At 41.6% G+C, this 19,176-nt stretch overlaps 1 protein-coding gene across 1 annotated transcript in view; it reads right to left on the reverse strand.

The window, feature by feature from the left end:
- The window catches only part of LOC8042348 (glutamate receptor ionotropic, kainate 2), a 132,004-nt gene that overhangs the window by 64,144 nt on the left and 48,684 nt on the right, over positions 1-19,176 (reverse strand). The window contains exons 3-7 of the mRNA XM_029986051.3: positions 17,504-17,755; positions 16,333-16,511; positions 8,300-8,353; positions 6,841-7,068; positions 1,602-1,760 (exon numbers count right to left, since the gene is read on the reverse strand). Coding sequence (XP_029841911.2) covers positions 1,602-1,760; positions 6,841-7,068; positions 8,300-8,353; positions 16,333-16,511; positions 17,504-17,755 — 872 coding nt within the window. The remainder of the gene's footprint in view (positions 1-1,601; positions 1,761-6,840; positions 7,069-8,299; positions 8,354-16,332; positions 16,512-17,503; positions 17,756-19,176) is intronic.

A 19,176-nucleotide genomic window follows, 5' to 3' on the forward strand; every position in this document is an offset into this window, starting at 1 on the left:
AAAAATCTCCTTCGCGTGAAGCTTGTGGTTTTCCCAATTTGAGGACAACTCCAATGCAGGGTTTTTTTCAGTTTTCTTAGATTTTGGTAAAATCAGCTCTAAAGTTAAATTTTGGGGTTTATTTATTTTTTTTTTTTTTGCCAAAAACGAGTGGGACATTTTTCTTTTATTCGTTTGTAACGGCATAGGTACATCGAGAAGTGTAGATTAAAAAATAACATTAGCTCCGGTCATACACTGTGAGCGGGCCTTGGTGCAAAATGGCAATATTTTGCATCAGAGGCATAATTATATTTTGCATCATCCTGAAAAAGTTTAGCCAGTGCTATGCATGCCAAATTAACCGGGGGAAGCTGGCACGTGTCATTGAAGGAAAGCGAATTAATTTTTAATACATAAAACCATTTGGCTTCTATCTCAAAAATGACTTACACGGCACTTCTTTTGCGCAGCAATGCGGTTATGTCAAGTTGTAGGCTTATTCTCACAGAACATAAAAATGTCTCACTCGTTACATTTTTATTTCCCCATAAGATCGCTTTCTATGTTAAAGCATATAACGCCTGATATATTGAAGAAAAATGCAAGGCTGCTCTACAACATACTTTAGTAGCATTAGATATCCTGAGGAAACTACTGCCCCACTCTCTCCCCCTTTTCCGGCTTTTCATGCATAATTCATCAATAACACGCTCACTGAGAGAACTATATATTGTAGTGGTCATGACCGGACTTTAATTTGTTCTGTCATTTTACGTTCGTCGATACCTTTTGGATTCGATTTTCTAGCAAAAGAAGTTATACGTGCACCTAAGATAACATGTGAGAACATACAAGATATTTATAAGAACTTACATACGCTCGAAATAATGATAAAGCTTCGAATTCTTGCATTCACCAAACTAAGGCACGGAACTTTTTTCTTTTTAATGTAGATTATGAATTTTATTCTGATGTCCAGGGAGCTAATAAGCTTTTTCCAGGTGCATGCTCCCTTCGTTGAAACGCCATTCGAACGGCAATTTGTGGAGCTACAATGCTATGGAGATGTCGTCTGAGGTCACTACGTGCACGACAAATAGTCACAGTTCATTTCAGATCAGGAAGTTTTAGGGAACCGTTTTTGCACATCCGATACGGTACGATGGGCCGTCCGGTACGAACTGTGCATGTAACGGTCTTCTGCGGTAGTGCATGCGCAATTCGTACAGGAGTGCCGGTCGTACCGTATCGATTGTACGAAAACGGTTCCCTAAAATTCCTATTAAGTCATGCCGTAGCCAACGTTATGATTGGATGGATGCAGTCAGGCGGTCCCCAAAGGGCATCGTCTCGATGATCGTCCTCTGTACGCGTTTACTATTACCCGTTACAGCCAGTCACGCACAAAACAGAGCGTAGGATCCCGCCGCTTTGCGTGTGTCCAATTCGTTTAACCGGTGAGACAAAATGCACAAAGACGACGACCGCCATGACAACGACGACGCACTCTTGGCTCTGCTTGACTGCCGCCGTCAGACTGTATACCGTAAGCCGCGGTCGGAAATAATGGAAAACGGAGTTGTGATAAGTAGATTTAGGCGCTGTGTAAGCGGTATTACCTTTTTCATGATGTCCCTAAGCGCCGAACTGCGTGTGGCATCCGCAGCGTTTTTTGTGCGGCAGTTGATCGACGGGAGTTGAACGGTCTTTCCTCCTCCCCAACTGGCGATGCTGAGGGCGAACAGCTTGACGGCGTCGTACAGCATGGCGTTCTCGGTCTGAAAAGTTGAAGCCGCAACAAAGAGTCGTCAAGCAGCGACGAATGCTGAAGCTCGCCATTCTATGCGAGATTGCATTTTAAATGCAATCGGGACGTAGAGTAGACAGTTGGGCGAGTTGGTAGTTATTGAACATAGTGACAGTTGCGCACACAGGGACAAGGACAGAGAAGAGGAACACGTAGACGACAGACAAGCGCACACTCACAACTCATACCACTTTCTTTTCTTCTTTTGTAAATACATGAGTTGTGAGTGTGCGCTTGTCTGTCGTCTACGTGTTCCTCCTCTCTGTCCTTGTCCCTGTGTGCGCAACTGTCACTATGTTCAATCGGGACGCTTTTTGCTTCGGAATCTGTTTTAAATGCGTGGGGAACAGCCCCAACCAGACCCACGAGAACGCTTGGTTCCGCGATCATTTTGAGGTGAAGTGCAATAGAACCACTTTTCTACTTTCAGCCATGTTTATTTTTCTTTTTAATGAGGAATGTCATCAGGTTTTTTATTGATCACAGTTTCTGTCACTATAAATCTACCATTTACAAGCTTTATAATCTCGCAACGAGGACACAAAGAACGACTGAGTCTTTTGTGGTAGGACTCAATTTCAGTATTCTCTTTCCGACTGGCAAAACTCCATGGAAGCAAAATATTTCCACTCAAGAACAGATACAGAAAATGACTTTCATTACAGAATTGTTCATCGAAAATTGCATACGAAATGAAAATTGTAATAATGTATGTTTTTGTTGTAGGGTGCTAATATATAACCAAGACTGTAGAAGTGTCTAAAGTGCATATAGCAGAAAGGTGCTTATGGTTAATATACCTATATATATATATATATATATATATATATATATATATATATATATATATATATATATATATATATATATATATATACATATATATATATTGTCACACTTAAATGTGTAACTAAAAAGCCCGCTTACTTCAAAGGTCGCTCTTCAATTTCACAAACATTTTAAAAGCAAGTCACAACCAATTTCTAACGATCAGCGTGTGACTGAGACTGAAACTTTCGACTTGGTCGAATGACAAAGGTCATTGATACATCTCTCTAAATTCTTTGATTTCAGAAAAATTGCAAGCAAATGTACATGCCACTGATAACTTAATTTAAACGGGAGTTTTTATGCTCTCAGAACTACCGGTGGCGACTGAGAGTTGCCTTTTGTACGCCATATTTTCAAAGGGTGAGCGTCATCCCAAAATGCTTCATAGAAGAACGTTTTTTTGCTAATATATCACGCCAAGGACATTTCATCAGACACACTCTGCATTACATAGAATAGAACGTTTATCTTTTAAAATCGACATCTGATTCGACCTGCAGACATCACCTGCTGCGCAGTCACGCGGGTTGTGGAGCAACCACAAAGCGGAAGGATCAACGCACGGGCCCGCTTTGCCAGCCCAGTTTTGGTATCAAGTCGTCAGCAAGGATGAGCTTTCTCGCCCCATTGCGCCCACAACGAATGTTTAAAAGAATATTTTCGGTAAGGTCGAGATTATATTGAGGTCGAGCGTCAATGTTTAATCTACATTATGCCCTAACACTAAAACTGAATAAAAAATATAATCAAAGTTTTTTTTTAATTACCTCGCTATTTAATAACCAATTTTGGTTCTTTTCTTGTTGCCCATAGGACTAACATTCAGCCCAGTGATAAAATATACTCGACGAACATTCGCTGTAATTCTAGCCACTCTAGAAAAGCTACGTAGTTTTAAAGTTTAATTACTTCTGTTAGCTGGTATTTTATTTTCTTAAACCCGTACTGTCAAGCAAGTAGTACAACGTGCTCGTTTGGTATACGCATATCATTCAGTGCGAATGATATTTCGATATACGTAATCATGTTTATATGCACCGTGATGAAATAGAAAATACCTTTGAAAAGATTTCAAGACTGTCGACTTTGAAAATTTTTTATGCGGATGTCGGCCACGTTTCCTATATAAACCAGCTACCGTATTAATTCTTGGCGCCTGTATTGTTTTCTCTTTATTGTGTCATATATGGTGAGTTCAGTAAACATGTGAATGTAGGTCGAATTAGTTCCGTTGCCGTATTAATAGGTAGTGATTATTTTGTCACAGGAGGCAATTTAAAGCGCAATTGCTGACGTTTTGGAGCTAACATGCACTAGAAGCATTATAATTTAGACTAGGAGCTGCTGTCAATGGACATAAGGCCCAGCAGCACTGTTCTAGAATGCGCCGCAGGACTAGCGTTTCCGCTTTAAATTTTAATTTCGCCCTTAACAAGTACTTTTCGGAAAGTAAAAAAAAAATCATAATTTATCACCGTCGAACTAAATGTTAACAGTGTAAAATAAGAGAAGAAACATATTTGGAGACAGTGTAGATATACACGTCACTGCAACGAAGCAGAGTTTTTTTTTTTGTATTGTGTAATTTTTTATGTACCGTTGTCATTTTGTGTCTGAAATCTTGAATAGCTCTAGTTTAAATCACGCGTTTACTTTCAATTATAATATAACAAATCTGGACCTATATTGGGGCTGCGACACCTCGCTATTAACCCCCCAAAAAAGTGAGAAAAAATAATTTTGCTTTAGAGTTTTGTTTTTAGAACATCATCAACGCCACACAAACGCGGTCTGTGCAGATGAGCTCTGCGGTTACGGGGCCCTAATGGAGGGGCTAATGGTCACGGTAAGACAGATAAGTAACTAGAATTTGTTCATTAGCTTTTCAGGCACTGAAAATAAACATATGACTTCAATTACAAGCTTTCTGAACGTCATCAAAGACCACTAAATTTATAAATTTTACAAAGATTACGAGTTTGTGGGATAAAAGGCACTTCACTAAAATTACCACTCGTACAAAAGGCACAAAGATGACTACGCGAAAACGCAAATCATTAGAGACGGCGAAACAGCGCAGGCGTGTTTTCGCACGCGCAGCATTGCGCGGGTATCGGGCGGAGGCGCAGCCTTGCGCCTGTTGAGCGAGTGATAACTTTAGTGCATCACTTCAATTCTCACCCGCTCGAGGTATTTTTAATTTGGCTTATTTAGAAGTCTTTAATTACAGTCGGAACGTTTGTTATTGGAATGGAATGTTTATCGCTACTAAAATATATATTTAACAAATATTATTCCTCTAACGGAACTGTGGTGATGATTAGTTCTCTATATTATAGCCCATAACCATATAACTCATCTGCAGAGACAACATCAGTGTATGTCTGAAGGCTTGTTTTAATTATCCTGTAAAGCTAGAAAATATAGGATTTGTAAATAATAGTCTTGGTCGTCTGTGACCCCATTAACGCAAAATTTGTACAGGCTAAAAAAACTAGAAAGACCAAGTTGAAGCTGCGGATGATATTTAGTCCCATTATTCATATGCGGTTTTTTTATTTATAACATATCTTACGTCAAACTAGACAATCTCTACAATTTAAGTATAAAACATCTATTGCCAACAGCGAAAAAAAAAAGCAGCATCGGATATCGACGCCAAATTTACGAGATTCTTTGAATCTTCAATGCCTCACGCCTCACAGCACGGCTAGACGTACGTTTCACTACCCGTATCTCGGGACAAAGCACCTTGGAACAAAAGCGAAGCGGGAGAACCCTCGACATAAACGAGGCCCGACTTCTTAACACGGATGTCACGATCCTCGCTTATCCTCGCCTCGGTGCACGTGCAATTAAGGCGCGGTATTAGATCGGATATTTCGCTCCTCGGGCTCGTGGTGTTCTTCCCCAGATCATTTGCATTACCCCCGCGGGCGCCCCTCTGAATAATTACGGGGATAAAAAGATCGTTTTATGGGGCTCTTTTTACGAGGCAGAGAAGCACGGTGGTTGAAAGCCCTGTGAGTGCAATATCTCCGTGATCAAATATTCCCACTTATCCGCCATCTTATCTTCTGGACATCGGGGATGGACGTGTGAGGCTCAGACCTGGCCCTGTTTTTGCTGCTGTCATGGCAGCGATGCTGCCGGGGTGCCCGGTAGGTCAACTGTTCGATAAACTGGGTGGAACCGTGAATGTGCTTTAGAAGGTAATACTGGCTGATTTTGTTTTATTTGTAGCGTAATCTACAGTGCCGTAGGCCAAGTTACACGACCTTGAATCACTTGCCTATAATGTAGTAAACCAAGTGTTCTAGATGCAAAAGGGCATTCCACATTTTTTTTACGTTTTACATACAATTTCATAAATGGCCTTCTGGTCGGTGTAAGTTTAAGAATTCGTTCCCATTGCGCGGGCTTTGCTTGCTTTTCGAAGTGACGAACAACAACAACAAAATGTCCCCACGTGTACTTTTGAAGAGAGGACACAAGGATCAAATCAGTGCAACTTTGGGAGGAGGCTTGAGGGATGGCAAAAAAAATATTATAGATTTAAAACATATTGGTTACAGCGGATTAGTGCGCATAATTTGAACTGATACATCATACTCACTTTTACTTCTAGAGTTATATCTTACTTTCAAAACATTCGTCTGTCTTTTTATATTGACAGCTTCCTCTATTCGTCGAAGCAATTTATACATCAGTTGTTTTAATGAAAAGTAACTCTGTAGTATCTTAGAAACACAGTATTTTATAAATCCACCTACATTTTCAGGGCGAAATGCGCATAACAAGTGTTTTCAGTTTTTTGTGAACTAAAACTACCGTCAAGTATATATTTTAGAGTGTATATTTCCGACATTCGCGGGAGCATTCTTTGTGTGTATGATGTCAAAATTATTGGCCATAAATTTACAACCCACAAAATTCAATATATTCGACCTCAGATGCCAAATGTCTAAGCTTCGAAAGAAAGAGAGCAGAATACCAGTTTAACAGTACAAAACAGACACTGAACATTGCAAGTGTAGAAGTCATTCGCCTGGGATACTTATCACAAGCTCTTATCTTTGTGTTTTATTTAGTATATTTATTTGATTCTGAAGGAAGAACGGCTGTCAAGCAATACACGGTGAAACGAAAAGGCGCGTTTCTGTTCACCAGAATATGCTCCTTAATTGTACGGAAATAAAATATATTTGTTGAATGCTTACCTCCAACTTCATGGGAAACTTGACTTGATCATCGTCGTTGCCTTCATAGTCGTCCTCTTCGTCGCCGGCAGTGACTGCTGGAGCGGGCGACGGATTGTTAAGTGCTTCAATGACGTCTATTTTTTTCTGAAAAATGTCGGCTACTGGATCTTCCACGTCAACGATTCTCAGCGCCGTAATATTGGCCTTGGCGTAGATGAAGTCGCTTAGATCTGCCACGTGAAAGTCCTGATGACGTGGGACAAACAAGAAGCAAGGACCAAAACAAAACTATTAAAATAGGCATTTTTGCAGTGAAACCACTTTTATTTCGAAGCTATAAAGACCTACCGCTCGCGATGATAATCTCAACCTGCCAAGAATAAAATACAATTGTTTAGAGAAAACGAATTATGAGTTAGTGTAACATTCCTGCGATCCAACTTGATTAACGAATGAAAGAACTAGCACCTTTCATGAGACACATGCGTGCACGAGCTTCGTCACATGTTCACGTGTATTCTGTTCTAGCTTTATCATATTAAAATGATGTTACGAGCTAGTTTTAGAATAGCGCAAAAAAAGTTTATGTACGCGCAAATATTGCTTCGTATTTATGCGCACATTCAAAACTCAGGTTTGGACTCGGCGAACACTTTAAAAAAATATACCTGGTCGTAAAAGAACTCTTAGGGGTTCCTCGGCGTGTCCATATTTGGCACCCTAAAAAGTTAATTTAAACAACCCCTGCAAAGGTTTTTCGTGAAAAACCTATAAGCGGCTCTTTTAGGCTCTTTTTCTATTAGAGAACGTTCTTAATCACCCAGCTGTCTTTATAGTGCGCCAGCGGTTGATAGTGTTTGAGATGAAAGCGGTCTGCGGGACTTGAAAGAGCTGTTGGGGCCTCTAAAAATATTTTAAGAACGTTTTTTTAGTGCATGCACATGGGTGACGACGCACTTTTTTTCCGTAGGCAAAGCTTTTCTGTAAACTATTTTAAAACTTCCCACTACATTTTATTGAAGATTATTAATTACATAAAAATCTAAACCAAATGTGACATTTAAAATGTCTTAAATCAACATGTGCATTTTAAGTATAAATATTGAAAAGTTACTGCTCTGTATAATTTTTTTAATTAAATCATTTTGCTTTGCTCACAACAGGAGATGCTTATTTAAAGTTATACTTCTGGTAAAACAGTACAAATCAATGCATTTTTATAATGTTACAAAATTTATAAAAGTGTCCATATTTAAAGCACCCATTCTTAGCAGTATATTTGCTTGAATGTTTCTACGAAAATTGCGATCCTTTTTACATTACTTTGGGTCGTAAGAACGACATAAAATTGTGGAGCAAAGCACAATTAACAATGACTGCTTACGTTGAAATGATGATACACTATCTGAGAAAACCAATTAGAATCAAGGCAACAATATGCCTTTGCGCATTCAATTTCTTCAGAGTTAAAACTTACCAGTGACATGAATAAATAGTTGTACTCCTCGCCGAGCATTTCAATCTGCATGGCCTGGAAAAGCAAGCAGCGCAAATTTACTAAGGAAGTTATTTTTACATGAAAAATCATTTTTCTCCTCAATGCTGAGATGCCAGAATTGGAACTGTGCATTAATAAAAAAAAAATAAAAAAAAAAACTTACCATAGCACGTGGTGGTTACTTTGACCTCTAAAGCAGCTGACAGTTACATTAATGCCGAAGTAATGTTTAGAACACCTTCTCTTATTTTTGTTTTATATCTTAACTCCCTTCATGCAAAAAACGTACAAGCTTAAGACCAGGATGGGTATAGTTATATGTTAATTTTCCGCTGTAATTTTACAGCTAGTGATAAACTGGTGTCAAATTTCAACTACCTCAAATACCCACAGCTATTCTAAAAAGTCGGTACCAAATAGCAAAATAAAATCTCTCTCTCTCTCTCTCTATATATATATATATATACATATATATATATATATATATATATTGCTATTTGTCAAGCAACAAAAGCAAACTTAAATTATAGTGTTTTGTTTTTACATTATACGTATTAATATACTTGTGTGCTTTAGTAAATGTAATATATTTGACGAGCCAGTAGGAATTTATCAAGTGAATATTTTGTAAAACGTGCCAACTGTCGCGCTCGTGCGCATAAAAACTGGCCTCGCGCACTGCACCCCGCGCTCAGAACAGATTCCGGCGCTGGCCCTATGGCTATATATTAAACCGTTTCTCGTACATATCTGCCGCGTCGCCCTTCCTTGGTGCAGTATACAACATGGTGTCAGATGTAGGATGCCGCCAACGATGAGTCGATTTCAAGAGCCCTTCAACAGGACAAGCCACGCCGAATATGAACCACGCTAAGGTACGTGACTTTGCTTTAGGGGACCTTCGGATTTAACTAAAGGACAAAGAATGGCAAGCTTCGAAATACAACCGCCAGAGGCATTTTGCTTATCATTCCCCAACAAACGACCGAAGTGGAAAAAATTTGAATGTTTCCGCGAGTCCTCTACTTTGCATCAACCTGAGTCACATGAAATAGATGCCTTCGTGTACATCATGAGCGACGAAGACGAAGAAATCTATGGCGCATTCTAGGTTTCTGAAGAGGACGCCAAAAGTTATAAATAGTAATGGACCACTTCGACACGTACTCTATCCCACGCTGAAACTTCATCTTTAAATGAGCTCGTTATATAACAAGAGTTCAGCGGAAAGGCGAGTCTGCTGAGGATTTTCTCACTCCGTTTCGCGCACTTTCGAATCCCTGCGAATACGGTAGCCTCCAGGAAGAGCTTGTGAGGGATCGTCTAGGGTTTTGAATCAAAATCCAAATGCTCTCTGCAAAACGGAAACTCAACATGGACCTTACCTTGCAAAAGGCGCTTGAAGACGTCAGAGAAGTGGAAAGCGTTCGTAAGCAGCAAGCTGAGCTCAATCCTGACAAATTGACAGTCAACAAATATGCCTCAGAGCTTCATAAAAAAACGCGGTTGGGCCAAGGATTTTTTTTTCAATCTATCCACTCGATCAATGAGCGATCTCACTCCGAAATTTATCCACAATAAATGACATTATTCGTCTGTACGGAGGTCTCGACGTGTCGGATTTGTTGGAGCACCCAAAACATGAAGGGGTCCTGGATGTTTAGGAGATATCAAGTCCTCCAAAACTCCAGAATGGAATATAAAATTCTGGTTCAAGGTCAGTCGGCGAAATTTATAATCGATACAGGCACCGACGAAACTGTCCTATCACAGGCAGCATTCAAGATGCTCAAGCGTCAACCTCCGCTGACCGAAGCTGCTCGTCAGCTTTAGTGGCCTGACGTAAAGCTCCTCATGACATGGGGCGTAGCACGACTGCAAACTCGTCAACCGCGACCGGGAGACGGTCCAAAAAGTTTATGTGCTAGACAATGTCCATACATCCTTGCTCGGCAAGCTGGACATAAATTACAGATTCTAGCATTCGTCAACGTCCTCGTCCAGAAGGAAAACCCGAAAGACAAATTTCCCTCACTATGTCAAGGTTTCGGCAAGCTGTAGAAGGAGCAGTGCATTCGCCTACGCGAAGAGACGGAACCAGGTTTAATCAACTATCCAAGCCACATTCTTATTCACCTATACGAGAAAACAAGGATGGAGCTAGAGTGAATGAAAAGCATCGGTGTATTGTCACTTGTCAACGAACCAACCGAACAGTATGCCCCTATGGTAGTCGTCCGAAACCAACCGGAGTAGTCGGAATCTGCGTAGACTTCCCTGCCCTCAACCATCACCTACTAAGAGAATGGCACCCAATTCCCTTCACTGAGCATACACTCGGACTGCTCCACGGCGCCAAATTATTCTCGTAGCTACATGCAATTTCAGGATTTGGACAATTTCCTCTGGACGAAGGAAGTAAGAAGTTCACCACCTTCATTACACCGTTTTGAAGGTTTTACTTTAACAGACAACCTTTCAGAATAGCGTCCGCTCCAGAAGACTTCCAAACGCAGGTGGAAAACATTATGCAAGGCATTAACGAAGTGGTATGCCATATGGACGACACACACATTTGGGGCCCTACTCATGAAGAACACAAGGGAACGCTTCGCATCGTGCTGAAACGACTCAAGAAGGCTGGGTTGACGCTCAACGAAAGCAGTACCTATCTAACGTCGAACACTTCACAATCTTGGGTCATCAACTAGACCACAATGACATCAAGCCTGATGAAAGGACAGTTGAAGCCATTGTAAAAATAAAAAATCCTAAAAAATAGAGCGAGCTACAAAGTGTTCTAGGAAGAAGCTACATATCTTGATTACTTTGTGCTAAACCTTGCTGATCTTCTTCAGCCACTAACGGCTTTGTAGTCGAAGAACCTAGATTTTCTTTGGGACGATTCACAACAACTAGTATTTGGCAAGTGGGAGCAAATACTACCGTCTCATCCCGTGCTGGCCTGTGCGACCCTAAAGAGGATACAGTGGTCAGCGCAGACGCTTCCTCCTTCGGACTTGGGGCAGTTATTAGGCAACGAAAAACTGATGGCAAGTTTGCTGTCAATCCATAAGCATCAACATTGCTCTCGGACACAACAAAATGCTATGTGCAAATTGAGAAAGAAGCATTGACTTAGTCTGGGCAATTGAAACATTCAAGGACTATTTCGTTGAGAAAACATTCATGATGGAATCCGACCATAAACAGCTAATTCCCATCCTTATGTCAAAAAGCCTTGGCAACTTGACTCTCAGGCTCTAGAGACTAAAGATGAGGATGATGCGCTGCCAGTGCAACGTAGAGTGCGTCCCATGAAAATATCTACTAGCCGCTGACACACTTTCCTGAGCACCTCCAGAGCTAACAGATAACGAAGACCTCGAAGACCTGCTTTGTGAAAAATGCTATACCGATCAAAGACAATTGCCCTCAGTGGTTAAAAGAAAGCTGAAATACACAGCTTCGAAAACTAAGTAAAAAAGACTGGCCGTCCAGGCGAGAGCTCTGGGAAGACATTAAACCTTTCTTTGAACACCGTCGGCCGCTGACCATAGAAAAGGAATTTCACCTCTATGCAGTCCGGGTTGTCGTTCCCTCTCATGATGAAATGAAATCATGCGTCTCTACACGAAAGTCACTTCGAAATCACAAAAACACAAGCAAGAGCAAAGGTTTGTGTTTGGTGGCCAACAATTGCGGCTGAAATAACTGCCAGAGTGAAGCGATGTAACGTACGCATCAGAACCTCAAGCAAAAGCAAGATGCCGCTTCAAACCACGGAATTTCTTGCTAGGCCATGGCAGTACGTTGAAATGGATCTTTTCTACATCAACAGCCACTGGTGGTCGACTTTGACTGTCTTTTTAAGAGAAACTTGAGAAACTCACGTCACCTACAGTCGTCAACCACTGCAAATCCATCTTCACCCGGCACGGCACTTCTGAAGTGGTTGCATACGACAACGAATCCCAGTTCTCGTCATCTGACTTCACCACAGTTCCTCAAAAATACAGCTTCATGCACACCATTCCAAGCTCACATTACCCTCAAAGTATTGGACGTTCGGAAGCAGAAGTAGAATACATCACGACGTTAATAAAGAAAACGAAAGACCCGTACCTCACCCTGTTCTCTTACAGGTCAAATCCGCTGAAGAACTGGTTCAGCCCCGCTAAACTTCCTATGGGTCGACTTTTAAGAACCAAGCTCCCCATTGTTCCCCAGATGCTGAGGACCCCAACGCCCGACATATAGAAACTTTGCAACTTCGAAAGGCAATACCGGGTACTACAAATAAAGACCTTGATCGATGGCATGGCACACGCGCTGTGCCCGAAATTCTAAGTGGACATGATGCTTGGATCACCGTCCAAAAGCGGAAAGGAAGTCTACAGAGACCAGCGGAAGAACCCAGGGCATACCTCGTGGACACGTGCTACGGCGTTGTGCGACGTAACCGAGCATATCTAGTTCCCTTTCCTAAAATTGCCTGCAATGCGAAAGTTATAGACAACGAAGGTACCGACGTGCCACCTACAAGGTGTGAAGACACATCTCATTCACACACGAAAAGCGGCTGATGCGCAAAGGCGCCTAAAAGACTTTGACTCTTCTCTTTCAGGGAGATGTTGAAACTAGCTAGACAGAGTAGGAGAACTGTTCGGGCTGCCTCATTCGTGCGCATGGAGGCTGGCCTCATGCCGCGCAAATAGCGCTCAGAACCGATTCCAACTCTGAGCCAATCGCTAAATATTAAGGCGAGAACCAGACTTCTCCCATTTCGCGAAAAGGCGTCGTCGTCGTTGTGCCCGAAAGATGGCCATAAAAAATGACAGATGTTTACAATTCTCTGTAACGCCGAATTAGACCACAGTTCTTGAGGAGGTGTAGAGAAAGACAGACGAAAAGCGACTACGTCTGAAGAATGCCAAAATCGAACTGATCTGGCTTTTTAGTTGCACGCGATCTACTTTTCCCAGTCGCTATCGCCACATAGACACCCCTCCCTTTTTGGAGATGGAGTCGTCCCAGTGAACTGCACTGGAGTGTTTGATGCTGGTCGCGACTGCTACTGTGGAGCTCGAGGTATCTTGCACGCTGGGAAGAGCAGCCGGCTGAGCGTTCGTATCGCTCTCACCAAATTTGGGCTTGAGGCGGTCAATGGACATGACCGTGTCGCGGCCATTAACCTGCAGGCAAATGGTTTGGTCGAGCGGTTCCATCGCCATCTGAAAGCATCTCTCATGACTCACGCCACACCAGATAAATGGGCCACGTCTCTACCCGTCGTCCTCCTAGGGTTGCGCACAGCCATAAATGAAGACCTCGGATGTGCCGCATCACATTTAGTTTATGAAACATCGTTGCGCCTCCCAGCTAAATTAGTCAGCCCTACCACCCCCATCCATGGCGACCTCACGATGACTGCAGGATTGCCTTACGTGGAGGACTTAGCCCGTTTTCTTTCCCAAGTGGCTATCGCCACAGACGGGAGAATACGAAGTGAGAGTATGTCCCTCTTTTAGCGAGAAACTTTTTACGCTAAATTTAGCCGGAACATTTTACCCTTGTTACGTCACACGTGACGTCACGAAGGTAAATTTAACGGGAATATTTTTCGCCAGATTTAGCGGAAATATTTCCTCGCTAAATTTAGCGGCATATTGTCAATGTTAGATGCGTGTGACGTCACGTGACGTCATACGCGACGTCATGTGTCACGTATTTTTTATAATGACGTCACACGTGGCAACGTCGTGATGTTACCCTCGTGACCCTCGTGAGGGTAACCCTCGTGATCCTCGTGAGGATAAGCCTCACAACTCTTAAGAGGGTAACCCTCGTAATGTCACGTGTGACATAATTATGGGAAACTTCCCATAATTTAACGCGCGGTTACGCCGACGGCGACGCCGCTCAGCCCGGAAACGGGCGCCTAAGAGGTTCGCTCTAAAATTCGCCATCAATCACGTGCCGGTCAAGGTCAAAGCAGACGCGCCTCAGAAATAAAACACGAAGAAAAGCACAGCAACGCAGATGCTTTGTTACGGAAGCCTTCGTGAAGCCGGCGGGGTTCGCAGCGCCTGCGCAGTGGGGGAGCGTGATGTCGCCGCAGGAGCGCCGTGTGTGAAAGGGACATGGCGCGCTGCTTGTAGGAATGCGCTGCTTGTAAGAATGCTTGAGAATTCCTACACATAAGCAGTCTTAAGTAGCTTCGGTGATTATAATAAGGATTTCAAGATGTTTATAAAAAGTGAAAATAACCTTTCACTACAGTTTTGCTCCTTGATGAAAAACAAATGAGTAGAGGTGTCAGCTTTTTTTTTTTTACTATGTGCCTAACCTATGGCAGTCTCCCATGCATTAAGGACACACATGAACATTTGTTCTATACATATAAAACACGTTCCTTGCCGATGTTCTATATACAGAGCTCCTTTATGAAGAAGGCGTTTGAACTTTAATACTAATATGCCTAGACAGTTTCTAGTTTTTGAGCATTAAGCGCGAAGTACGGGCCTGTTACAGTCAATATGACGCGAATGTCGAAACTTCGCCTTTTAAATATGACGCGAATGTCGAAACTTTGCCTTTTAAATATGACGCGAATGTCGAAACTTTGCCTTCGTCACCCCCGCCGGCAAGATGAGTGTGTGCGAGCAAGCACGGCTGTTCATCACGCTCCCGATTCATTTTGTGTTTTATTTACATCTTTCGCAACGTGCAATGGCCGCCCTCAGGGAAATCATCCAGTCTCTTGGTGTTCTTTCTGTAGCCCCTAGAAAATCACCCTCCTTATCGGGAAGGAAAAAGAGGATAGATCGATTGCGTGCAAACAGATACCATGGAGTTTGGCAATGTGCCTCCCGTATATAAAAGTTTAAAATCGGATGCTTGAAACATTTTGCTTGGAGTCGTTTATACCGAGTGTCGAAATACGATAATAAATGTAGCTAAATGTTCACACTTTTTACGGCTACAAAACGGTGCAGAGATTAAAAAATTATGTCTGGAAGTTACGTGAAAGGCGACATAAATTTGTACTTCAAGGAAATCTAAGATATTTGGTGCATTTACCTGCCCGCAACACTTTTAGGTAAGCCAATCGCTCTAATCTACGGAGGAAGCTGGGCAAATTAAAAAAAAAATAATAAAAAAATATCTTTCGACTAAAAAAAAAACAGAAACCGCTGTTACGCTGAGCCTGAAGTTTCACGTGCTTAAGTGATGATCGGTGTCACAACACACATCGTATAGACGACACATTGCTCCTTTCAGAATGTAAGCAGTCCGTTAACTAGAAGTGGCAGACAGTTGCTGTAAAATAGCGCTATTCAGCGTTGCATGAAAACTAGAAAACAGAGACAGGCAATGACGCAACCCTACTTTGTATGTGCACTTCTCGTACGGCGCCGACAATTTACAGCGTTCCGGGTAGATCATGCGACGTAGCTCTGGTTGTACCTAAGAGGCGCAGCACGCCTTCTTTAATAAAGTTTGGTAACGTTGATGTCGGATGTTTTAGGCACACATAATTGTACACACTTTATTTGCTTTTTATACGCATTACTTGAAATTGTTTGTGCACTTTGTTTCCCGAAATAGGTTGAGGTCAAATTGTTTAGTATGCGTGGTCTAACTCTTTCCGTATGATTAGTGATAGCTTGAGTAAGTATTTACACCAGGTCCTCAAGCAAATAAGCTAGAAATTCTATAGGAGTATGGCGACTACTTGTGCAGAGTAAGAGTTCTGGTGGTAATATTTCGTTACGGAAAACATGTACAACGTTTGTCTGAGTAATTATTCCTGAAAGCACATCAAAAAGAATTCTTCAAAACTTCAGTATCGGCTTACTCCAAATAAAGCTTTAAAAAGACATTGGATGTTATTTCAGAAATGATTACTTCAATAACGTTTGCTTGCACTTGCTATGGTAAAGTATGAAAACACACTTTCACAATCGGATTGGAAGTCTTCTGTGCTGTGCACTCCCGACTTGACATACCTGTTTGAGGAAGACCTCAAGATCCTCATCTTCAATAGCCACGAAGATGTTGACGTATTCCGCTTCTTTTATTTTCTTGAGCACGTCCCTGAATGAGTCGCTGCTATTTCTGAAGAAGTAGCTGACTTCGATGCCATCCTCCCTCAGTTCTTGCAGTAGGTCTTTTAGTTGGACAATTGCTGGAGACATGGTGATGAGCATACACATTGAGACGTCTGCTAACATTTCGGAGATGGTTCGATTGTGAACTTAAATATAAATACCTAATTTGTTTTTAACATAAGCGCACATATTTGTAGATTTCATCATCAACCTACTTTAGAAAATTGTAAGCTGGTAATAACACGTGTTTCTTGCATACTATCACATTCAGTCTAACTGCAAAACGCCTTGTGAAACCGATTTTTAATTTTGAAGATTTCAAATATTATATTAGCGCAGAACGGCTGCACGTTACAATGACCGGTCATCTTCTCTCGTAGAAACCTATTTATTTATTGATATTGGCGGCTTGTCGCGTTCAGTTCTTTTCCATTTGGCTTGTGAATCTTAACTGACTACAATGTAGTGAAGAAAATTGACCTAGTCGGAGCTTGATAGCGTGCGCTAAACTAATAAGCGAATGAACACATCCGAAACAATAACGAAGTCCTGCAAGGTTGGAAAGGGAGCATGACAACCCTCATCATTTTCTTTTGAACCTAAGCTCGACAATAAGCTAACGGGGCGGATTTAACTTTTTTTACCGTATACTGAAGGAGAGTGTGTTTATTCCTTTTTTTAATGCAAGTACAAGCGAAGTATTAACAAAATCTTACAGATACATAGGTTGTCATTTGTGTTTTTTCTCTACTCCCTTGATCGTGCTTGCATTCATAATCCTTATATAAAAAGGAAAAATCAGAAAGAATGTGTTGAGACCGTGCGGTTATGTCACAGCCCCTAGCTCTGATTGGAAGGAGACTGGAAAGGCGAAATTTGATTTCTTGCCCGGAGCTGCACTACTTTAAAATTCAGCTACGAATATCAACGCTGCATAAACCAACTAAAATCACTTGTTATATAAATTTTCCCAACCAATATTTTGTTTTTATTATTACGTTTATATTTTATGAGTCGAGCTCTATTATCAACACCGATTTTAAAGTCACTTCTCATGCTCTAAGCGTACCATCATCTTCATCGTAGAGAATGGCCAGGGCGCTCCACTCCCAGTATTTCATAAGAGCCGTGTAGGCCTCGGCGAGGATGTTCGGGTGTGGAAAGATATTGATGGAGTCGTCGCTGTCTTCCATAAACGGGTCCCAACGTGTCTCCAGGTGGGGCACGTTGAGGCTGTCGCACACAGAGCTGACGTGCACGCTACTGACCCCAGACATTGGGCCGAAGATGGCCGCCACCCCTTGCTCGAGTAACCTGCATGCTGCGAAGATAAAAACGCACGGCAACTATTCTCATAGCGTTTTCTTCGACGAGAAAGGTGGAGTGAACTTTTTGACATCTTGAAACATTTTTAAAACAGTGGACCATCTATAATATAGCCTTCTACTCCAAGACATGTGTCCGTCCCTCCGAAAATACCTCTCTGCAGGGTATGTCATTACAACTCGTTTGGTTCCGGCACTATGACAAAACAAGCAGGACAATATACAGAAGAACCTACTCCACTTTTTCGCTATTAAGGCATGCACGATGATTTCAAAAGAAGGAATCTAACGACAATCCTCAAGGTCCGCAGCCCGATGCTCTATATATGCGTTAGTCGGACGATTTTCAACGTTCACAGGTGGAGGGTGAGCCCTATTGCTTCTACAATACTTTCCACATGCCGGTAACCTCCATAGTGGAAGGTAATGTTGTAGAGGAGGGTGATTAAAATTAAGAAATAATATGTTTTTTTTTTTCCTTCCTGAAACGACTCTTTGTTGAATTGTAGACAAATTTAAACGATTCATCTTTACATGGTGCATTTCAGAGCAGTTCAATCTTATTACTTCAAAGGTGCTGAAGAAAGCTTAGCACTTCGCATTAGGGGGAAGTGCTATAATAAAGTGCACAACAATAAAGCGAAAATTCAAAGAAATAACACTGTACAAACTTTATAAAAATAAATCACACATTTAACGAATTTTGTTTTTTTTCAGATTCGTGGACTATGTGCGCTAGCAATGAGTTCCAGTGAGGTATGTGAAGAGTTTTTTTTAAATTGTCAGTTCTGGAGAAGGGAGCTGAGCTTCAAGGTGATTATCAATGCGTAAGGAAATATCAGGTGGGATCTGGATATGTCTGCGAAACTCAGACTATGAATAGTAAATGCCATGAAAGAAACCAACACGGGCAATTTTTGTTTAATGGGTAAGTAGTCTTCATTCTAGACTTTTTTTAAATAGCTGTGACACTCGAGGGATACCAGTGGTCGTGAGTAATATAACTAGATGCTTAATATTGTACCGATTCGAGCTTGTTGATAAGATATTCTTGATTGGGACACCAGATAATATGTGCGTGTTCTAATTTTAACTTGACGAATGATTTATATCCGGTTAGTTTTACACTTTTTGGTGAGCGAAAAAGATCGCGTTTAATGTATCCTAGTGCTTTACGCGCACTGTACACGGTGTTATTGATGTGATCATTCCCAGTGAAGTCCTCTGCAAACGTGACTCCTAGCTACTTGTAAGTGCTAACTTTCTCTGTGTCAGCGTGATCGTGTGTATATTTCCTTAGCGATGGGGAGGCATTATAAAACATTTTTTTATGTAAAGATGGCTGCCAAATGCCCACGTGTAAAGCCACAAAGAACTCTGAAGAAGAAACATAAATTAACATTTCTCCTTCCCTTTT

This window comes from Ixodes scapularis, unplaced genomic scaffold (genome assembly GCF_016920785.2).
Source record: "Ixodes scapularis isolate PalLabHiFi unplaced genomic scaffold, ASM1692078v2 PGA_scaffold2__306_contigs__length_199485367, whole genome shotgun sequence".
Classification (NCBI taxonomy): Eukaryota; Metazoa; Arthropoda; class Arachnida; order Ixodida; family Ixodidae; genus Ixodes; species Ixodes scapularis.